This window comes from Ailuropoda melanoleuca, chromosome 2 (assembly GCF_002007445.2).
Source record: "Ailuropoda melanoleuca isolate Jingjing chromosome 2, ASM200744v2, whole genome shotgun sequence".
Lineage (NCBI taxonomy): Eukaryota > Metazoa > Chordata > Mammalia > Carnivora > Ursidae > Ailuropoda > Ailuropoda melanoleuca.
This window is the reverse complement of record NC_048219.1, coordinates 41,112,595-41,121,909: the sequence shown is the minus strand read 5'-3', so window position 1 is coordinate 41,121,909 and position 9,315 is coordinate 41,112,595. Positions and strand designations below refer to the sequence as shown.

General features: G+C 46.7%; 1 protein-coding gene across 12 annotated transcripts in view; it reads left to right on the top strand.

Moving 5' to 3' along the window:
- Window positions 1-1,041: 1,041 nt before the first annotated feature.
- Window positions 1,042-9,315, top strand: part of GNG12 (G protein subunit gamma 12) — a 125,106-nt gene continuing 116,832 nt past the window's right edge. For 2 of the 12 annotated variants that reach the window (XM_034653656.1, XM_034653657.1), the window contains exon 1: window positions 1,042-1,795. In XM_034653656.1, the coding sequence (XP_034509547.1) occupies window positions 1,426-1,795 (370 nt within the window). In that variant the 5' untranslated portion in view covers window positions 1,042-1,425. The remainder of the gene's footprint in view (window positions 1,796-9,315) is intronic. The other 10 variants (XM_034653666.1, XM_034653667.1, XM_034653658.1 and 7 more) reach the window with 9 other exon arrangements.

Sequence of the window (9,315 nt, the reverse complement as noted above, 5' to 3'; positions counted from 1 at the left end):
TGGTCGAATACTCTGCTGTTGCCAGCTTGAAATTCCCGATACGTTAGGAACATTCTTCTTTATCTTGCATGAGGCCCTGCAGATCACGTAGTTGGTCCTGATTAGAATGGGTTCCTAGGAATCACTGGTTGGGGAGTGCGACCTAGAAGGGTAAGAAGACCAGGCAAGAATGTGATACAAGCAAAATCCCATTGAAGAGGGGATGCAATTTGGCCCAATCTCATAGGGAGCTCTGTAGACAGCAGACAGCCAGCCTGGCATTGTCCCAACTGGGGGTTAAGGGACTATAATATTTATACCTGCATTCTCCTCGGTCACTGGATAAGGGTGGGGTGGGGGCAGGGGCACACTAATTCCCAGGCACTTCCAGCTGTCCCTTGTAGAGGCAAAGCAAATCCAGCAGCTGACGGTGGTACACGGACACTGAGATGCAGGTGGCCAGGACCACACTCCCGGGGTGAGGCATCCAAGCACTGCCTCCACCTGCAGTATCCCTCTTGCAGCCTGGTCAAATTATTTCACTGGGAACGATACTTGAGTGCAGGCTGGGAGGAAAGTAAGAGTAAAGATCATGTCCTAACTGCAGCCCTTGGCTGCAAGCTTCCCTGGGCCTCACTTCTCTTCAGTTGGTGAAACTCAGCACACAGACATCCCTCACCAATGCCACCAGACTCCATTTCAAGCATGGACTCTGCCCACACTGGTTCCAAGTGACCTACTTTGGCCTCACCTTCTCTTTTGTCTTCACCCTGTCAAACAAGAAAGCAGATACCTGGGGATAAGCGGGAAGACTGCTGAGTGGTAAGATTTCTGCACATCCGTCTTTTTGACTCTTTCTGGACCTTTTGAGGGTGAGCGCCTTGTCTGATTCATCTCTGTGTCTCTCCATCACCTTTAGCGCAATGCTTGGCACACAGCAAGTGCTCAGTGAATGTTCCTTGAACTGTTTGTATGAATAGTTTGAGCTCTGTGTAAACGGAAGTGGCTCTTCAGACTACCTGACCCTGAATCCATTCAGAAAAGACCAACCAAATCCAATTAATTCGTTATGCAGAACTCTGCCAGGTATTGGGCATTTGGAAGCACAGATTTCCTGGGAGAGAGATGGAGAAGCTCATGATAGGTGCGTGCACTTCAAATTCAACAATCCGCAGTTCTATCTTCATTTTCTGGGAAACAAAATCTCCCCATGGCCCCAGGGCCCTTTAAATTTTACTGTGACTGTTTTCTTAAGAAATTCCTGGAGCAGAGCCTAACTTTTGTGTAGGGGGTTGGCAGCGCTCACATTCGCGGCCCAGGGGACGGTTGGCATAGGGGTTAGCGAGGCGTTCACACGCGAAGGAAACTTTGGAGGAGTCAGAGCCGCCGGATGGAGGGTCCTGTGAAGTGGGGGGCCCCCGAGAGTCCTTGAACTCCAGGGCCTCCATGGATTTTGGGGAAGGGAACATGGGGACGGCCAAGGCGGCCAGACGTTTGTGGAGCTCTACAGCTCCCGACCTCTCCCCTTTGGCGGGTCGGACACGACAGGGGTTCGGCGGCCGAAGCCCAGAACAGTCAGGGTGCCTGGGCCGGAGGGAGGGCCAAGGGCCAGAGGAAGGAGTCCCGGGCCGCCGCCGCCCCGCCCGTCGGGCTGTCCGCCCCGCCTACCCCGAGCGAGGCGGAGCCGGCGCCCGGAGGAGCAGGAGGAGAGGTCGGAGCCGTCTCCAGGAGCCCTTAGAGACCGAGTCCCCGGCGGCGGCGGCGGCGGCGGGGGGAACGCACCGGCAGGCGAGTGGGCACCGAGCGGCGGGCGCAGGTGGCGAGTCCGGTCCCCGCGGGCACAGGGGCGCAGCGCGGGGCGTCGGCCGGCCAGTTCGGGGGCCGCCTCCGAGTTCCCGGTGCTGGGAAGCGAGATGGAGGGAGGCAAGGGAAGGGAGGAAGGAAGGAAGGAGGGAGGGAAGAGTGTCCCGGAGGGCGGGGACTGGTCGGGGCACTGGGCGCCGGAGAAGGGGATGGGGGAGGGCGGGCGAGGGACGCCGAGACCCGGAGGCGGACTGCGCGCTTGCCCTCGACGGGCTGCGGCCCGCGGCCGGGGAAAGCGGGGGTCCGGCGGGGCTAGGACTGGGGACGCGGCCGCTGGGATGAGGGCGGGAGCGGCAGGAAAGGTCTCGCAGCTCGCCGGCGTTCCTCGCCAGCCCGCGGCCGTGCGCCCCACGCTCGGTTGGGGTTGGAAGGCTCCGGTGTTCCCAACCCTTCCTTGCGGTGGTGCCAGGCTCTGGAGGCGGGCAGGCATCTGGGGGCGGCCGGGGCGCCACGCCCCTCTTTCCTACTTTCTTCCGCTCTTTCTTGGGACTAGCGGGCGGGCGAGCAGCCCTGGAACCCGCTCGCCGCTGGGTCTAGCGGGGAAGTAGCGGGTCAGAGAGGACAACCTAGGTCACACGTCCCGCGAGGGACCCTCAGCAGTGAGTGGCCTCGAGACTGTCTTTGCAGGTGGTATGGGGAGGTCGAGGCTCAGACGCGAGTCTTGTGTGAATTTTTTTTTTAAAGCCTTGTTGGGACCCTTATTACGTGGATCAGGGTGACACCCCCTTAATTTTAGCTAGGGCAGATCAATTAAAACTAATTTTAAAACACTTTAAAACACTGTCACTGAAGGCGTCTGACACTTGTCCTTTGCCTTATGTTTGTGTCTTGTAAACTTAAGCCATTCATAACTTTCGCAGAACTCGTGATTCTTGTTAAATACCGCCGTGGAGTAAACTTTGGACAACTGGAAATCCAAGAGAAGAAACTGATGAGGCCTGTTATCTCATAGTCACCCTTGACCGGGCGTGGTTGTATACAAACAAGGTTATAGAGAAGGAAATGGGCAAAAACCGGAGAGGGGAGGTCCCCTGCGCCCACGTGTCGGGGCACGTTTAATGGCTGCTCCGAGTGGAAACCGGGAATTTATTAGACCTTGTGGAGTTGGACAAACTTCACATGATTAGCTTCCTTCCCATCAGTTATTTCCTTTCCTCCCCTGCTGTCTTTGTGGACACTGTTTATATTTCCTGGGGCTGTTGTAGCTTCGCCTGAATGGATTGTCTATAATGAATCTTTTGGATGTTGTCAGAGTCAGGGTCTGTGTTGGTGTGTTCTCTACTTTAAAAGCGGAGTTCGGCTTTGTTTTTAAAGTGCTGGTGTCCACACTGCACCATTGCTGGGCTTCCCAGCTCTCGGTATAAATTATCGCAGGATGGCGGCCCTCACCTAGGAGAACCAGGAAGGCAGTCGACGCAGGAATGACAGGGTTGGGTTTTACTATTGCCAAAACAATCACATTCAAGTAAAGAGCTGTTTTGGGTGCTGGGTTTTTTTTTTTAAGGCCAAATTGTATGTATTAACAAGCCCCTTTTTTCAGTAAGCAAACATATGATTCACACACTTAATTTTTAAAAGTAATCAAACATTTTACAGACTCTTCAGTGATAAAAGGACTCTGGGATCAAATGTTGAGTCCCTTGCTTCCCTAACAGTTAACTAGCACCATAAAACCCTGGTTTAAGTCCAAAAAATGCTGAACAGTCTAACAACTACGTTTTTAGACCTTATAAAAAATGTGGTCGTATTTTTACTGTGTTTAACCCCGGGTAATTCACTAGGTCTTGAACCCCGAAAGCATTTGAATTTGTGTAGAAATACATAAAAATGTGAAACTGCGTTTCACAAGACTGAGAAGATTAATATTCTAAGTCTTTCTGTGTAGCAGGCTCCATTCTCATTTGAAAGATTAGTTCTCAGCAGTGAGATTGGTGGTGTTGGGCTTGCGTTGTCCTCGCTTGTTGAAGGACATGGTGGTTTGTCCAGTTATGACAGCAAAGACCTTCATAGTCAGAACACTTGAGGACGTGGTTCGCGAATACCAGGTTAATTTTGTTTTTATGTTGGAAACCTGTCTGAGACAAATTAAAATTTTCAAATTTAGAATCATGTTATTTATTTCTGGATAAATGGTCAGGTTTGTATTGGGTGTTTTTTGTGTAAGTTTTGTATGTCAGCTTAAGCTTAATTTAGGGAGGTAAATTGTGGAAGTCAGATTTTTTTGAGGCCTGATTTGGAAGAGAAGCAGTTTAACAGTGGTTTGGAGTATGCGTTTCGGTGCAGACAAACCTGGATGGAAGTATTAGTTATTTAATCTTTTCAGTCTGATTGGTAAAATGGGGGTGATAGTGGTCTCTATCTCAAGGATTTTTATGAGAATATATGAAACAATCTTTGCAAAACACTTTGACGGCACCTAACACACAATGTTCAACATGATTAGATATTTTACTTCTCTAGCTTACTCTAGCGGCAAGCTATTGGATAAATTACAAGGTGGCAGTTTAAGCCTTCTGGAAATGCTAGATAGAGCTATTTTAAATTCCAAAGAAGATACCTGATTTTATAGATAGAGCTGTCTATCTAGAGGTATAAAATACCTGTGTACATATGTGTGCCATGTTTCTACCACAGTGGTATGAATAATTATGAGTAATGGATTAATAGCTTTAATATGCTTTTAGTGCTGAAGTTATAGTCATATAATATTTTTAGAGCCAGGCAGTCAGAAATATTTCATTAATCATATTTTAAATTTAAAGAGAGTTTATATTTTAAAAAGTTGTGTTTATTAGCCTGGGTAGGAAATTAAACCAGGGACAGAAATATTTATCTTTAACCAAGTATGATTTTTAATTAAAGTATGAAAAAATGTGACCAGGGGGTTTCCAGTTATTTTTCATGTACTGATGTTCAGTGCCAATAGATAAGCCATCAGAAGTGTTTAGGAATGATTGGGAGGATTTTGTAAACGTTTTATAAAAGTGTTGCGACTGGTTGTAAACTTTTGTGAGAATGAGTGTTCAGCTGATTCAAGGACTCTACTCACCACATTATTGAATCAATTGCAAAATTTAAAAAATGCTTCCCTCTTTAAACCAAATCCTTTGAAGCACCTGTTGTTTCTTCCCTAACGCATATCAGGTACATGCGATTAGACTGATGGGAATGGTAGCTTCTGTAACAGATGACTTCTCATTTTACTCACTGTCCCACAGAGATGCAGAAATGGTGCTTTGTGATATTTTTAAATAATTGTAAAGGGCACAGTGTTATTATGAATTGTTTCTTGCCTATGACATTGTACACCGAAGCAGTGAAGGACTTGATTGAAAAAATTATGGATTCTTTTCACTGCTGGAACATCATAGCATAGTGATGGATTCCTGGCTTATGCTTCTAGGTGTGTAAGAGTATAGGCAAATTGCTTCCTATCTTTCTGCTTCCACGACGTGTTGTGAGGGATAAATGAGTTAATCTGTCTAAAGCATTTAGAATAGTGACTGGCATATAGTCTATGTTCAGCAAATATTAATGTTAAATTATCACTTCCTGAGCTTTTCTCTTTCTAAATTTTATATAATGAGCATGTATTACTTTTGTAACAAGGAAAACAACTATAGGAAATTTTAATGTTTCCCCCAAATCTAAAAAAGTTCAGTGATGTAAAAAGTCCTGCCAGACAATGCTTACAAAGTAGGAGAATATAATTAGGCAATTGCCATTGCGTTTTTTAAATGTGAAATGGATTGCTACATTAATTTGTTCAAATTGATTCTCCTTGATCTCAGTCCCATTTTCCTTTCTTATTAGAAACTTAAAAAATAAAACACTAACCCATGAAGTTCTATGTTATGATAGGTTAAGTCGGGGGAGGGCAGTGTGCACAGTTACAGTGCATTAGAAACAGTTATCGCTAGGTAAAAAAAAAAGTTTATGCAGATGAAGGAACATCTGGAAGAAAGTACAAACCAGCGGATGGGGGGATTCTGGTGCTTTCCCTCTTTTCTATCCAGTTTCCCCGGTGAGTGTGTGTGTGTGTCTGTGTGTATAATATATATATTATATATATATAAAATAAAAAGTCTTCTTGTATAACAACTACTCAGTAAAAACTGAGTTTTTTAGCTGGTTTATTAGCTACAAATAGTAGGATTTTGTTTTAGAAAAAAGCACCAGATTGCATAGCAGTTGAAGGTCCTTAAATGTCAAAACCTTTGTAGTGAGAATTGTTTAGCAGTAAAAGAGAGGCCCTTTCAGAAGTTTGTAGGTTTATCTTCTTTTTTTTTTTTTTCTTAAAAGATTTACTTACCAGAGAGAGAGCAAGAGCATGGGGGGGGGGCAGATGGAGATTAAACCCTGAAGTGACTCCCTGTTGAGGGCAAAGCGCAACTGGGGGAGGGGAGCTCAATCCCAGGACCTGAGCCAGAAATCCGGGTGGGCAGACTGCTTAACCGACTGAGCCACCCAAAGGCCCCTGGAGGTTCATCTTAAGAAATGTTTGGAATTAAGGTTTGTATACAGACCAAGTCTCCCCACCTTGACTTTATGAAATGGCCACTTCTCAGGTCTAGACCCCACATTGACAAGTTGCGTGCACACACCCCCTTCAACTGTCAGGTGCCTCCTTGGCAGTCCCGAGGAAGACATAAGTGCACTCCGTTTAACAGGAAAGGTTGACAGATAAAAAGTACTTCCAGCACAAGTGTGTGCTTCCATTATTGAGCTATTCTATATCCTGGGCCCAGATCTAAGCCCTTCACATTTACGATCTTGCTCGGTCCTCACAACAGCGCAGACAAGGAAGCAGAGGGTCCCTTAGTGGCAAGATCAGAATTTGACCAAGCAAGCTTCCGACTTGCATGTCCCATGCATGAGGCACACTCTGCTGAGAGCTGGCCTGGAGCTGCATCAGGTGAAAGGGGCTGCGGGGAAGGGGAGTGGGAATTCCATTTAGAAGCTATAAATCAAACCAAGAGAAAGATGGGAAGAGGGCTCCTTTTAGGGATGAGATGACCCACCTGAGGAGAATTATCAGTGCCTTTCCATCAGGCTTAGCCCTCTTCAGTCAGAGAAGTCAAAGCTTCCAGAATTGCCTCAGAGACCCAGCAGGCCTGATGTGATCTCTGTGAAGTCGGTCTCTCCCAGGCCTGGACTGCCAGAGAGGCCTCCAGAGTACGGAGGAAGGAACTGGCCTGCTAAGTTCTGTTCTAGAACCACCTCATAACCAACAGGTCCTGTCCTCCCCACTGTGCCCCTGTGAGGAAGAGCAGTGAGCAAGTGACTTGGACCTATGGCAGAGTGGAGTGATTTGACTGAAAGTTATTTCTAGCTGGATTTTTCCATTTATTGCCGAGTCTTAAAAATCATTTCTAGTGTCACTTAAATGTTTGGTGTATCATGTCAGACTTTATTGGGTACCGTAAAAGTGCTTAGTGTGAGCGTCTGGTTGCCATCCCCTGACAAGGAGAGTTTCTGTCTTCTTTTAATGGGTCTGCATTTCAGAAGATTACTGTATAATAAAAGCCAGGGTGTTGCAGATGGTTAAGACTTTTGATACTTTCAATTCCGCTGGAGAATTAGTAGCTAAAAGAACAAGTTCTTTTAGGTCTGCTTAGTGAATCAGTTGCTAAGAATCTTCTGAGTTTTTCACATTCATTGATTATAAGCGGAAACTTGGCTTTCTTACAGAATAGATGGTCATTCTCCTTGCAGTGTCACGTAATTGACATAGGACCCCCTTTGTTTGACCAAGGAGAGTCGTGTAAGTTCTGGTTTAACTTGGGCGGCATCATCAGAAATGCTCACTTGTATAGAGAGTTCATTCTGAATGGCTGTGAGAATAATCGGGATTTTATTGAGCTGCAGATACTATGGGCCAAAATGTCCCGAGCACCAGACCTTAAACCCTAGCTCTCACCGGGACCCTTTGACTAAGACCCCAAGCTTGTGGTGCCCTCAAATTTTGTCTGCTTTTCACAGAAAAAATTATTGCAGAGGAACAACACAATTTAGCTATCAACATGGGCTAGATAAGTCTAAGGATGGAAAGAGGAATCAAAATCCAAAAGCTGCTTGGATTTTATTGAGGCTTAGTGAGGACTTTGTTCATATAAAGCCATCACACTGGCTTTATTCAACCTGAATCTCAGGCAAATTGGAAAAGTGTTGAAATCTGCAGACTTGATGCCTGTCCTGCACCCAGACTACTGAAACCTTTTGAATTATTAGAGCGTGGCCTGCACATTAGACCATGGGGCTTCACAGGGGTGTATAAGGTCATGATTGGCTGCTCAGACAAGTTGTCAGGGGAGAGTTGGATGCCTGGCCAAGTAGCAGAAGTATTGAATTGTGACTTCTTGACAGGACTGCCTCGAACTCTTGTACAGGTGTTCACTGCACAAGCGTGTCCGGCCAAAGAAACAAGTGCGGGCTCAGATCTGCTCAAAAAAACCACGTGTCCTAGGTTACAACTGCCTCTGCCAGGAGGAAGGGGCACTTCTTTCTGATGCCAGCAAATCTGCAGGGCTGGGTCCACTTGGAGGGGTTGCTTTCTTCTCACACAAGGGGACAATGCGGCTGGCAGTAGCTCTGCCTCTCACAGGCCTCTTCAGAAGCAATAACCTCTAAATGCCATGAGCCGGCAGAGTCTGGCACATAGTAGGCGTTTAATAAACGCCAGTGGAATGAAGCAATGTAACCATGTTCTCTGTAGTGTGTGTCCGTAAAGTACATGAGCCAGTGTTCTTTTTTTAATCAAATCAGTAAAATTGATTGTGCTAGGAAATGCACATTCAGGGGTGCAAGTGCCCTGTGATGGGTTTCTTCCTCTTCCATTTCCTAAAGGGCAGGTAAAGACCAGCAGTCTGGGGGTTGTTGATATTGTTTACTGTTAGTCGAACACCGACAACATGCTCAGTATTGCCTGATCCATGCTGGGGTCCCTGCACCCTTTTTGTCGTCTGCCTGCTGCATGGAATACACTGGTGACTCCTGGGAATGTGCAGAGGGACTCCTGTGATTTATTGATCAGCTTGGGCCCTTCCCTGGGGAGGGGGCGAGCAGCATGCAAAGAACAGTGGCTGCAGGAGCCTTTGGAACTTACCTATGAGCAACTGCTCGTACAAAATGATTTTTCTAGTGTATGGTAAGAGGGGGAGAACCTTATGGCTAAAGCTACCAAAAACTAAGAAAGGAGTTTGTGCCCCCTCCATGCCAGCTGGCACTTCTTGCATACTTTCTCTTTTAAGTTGATCCTTTAGAAAGCCTACTCTCAGAACTCACTTCCTCTTCCTGGCAGCTCTCCCGAGAGGCGGCGATCGTACAGCAGGTAGGACCAGTCATGTTGAATTGATCAAACTGCTAAGAGAGTAGTTCTGAGGAATAGGGGTGCTGGTTTGTACTTAGGACTTTGGCCTTCTGCACCTTTATGGAGGGACGGCAGAGCTTGGTGGGGGGGAGCTTGGTGGGGGT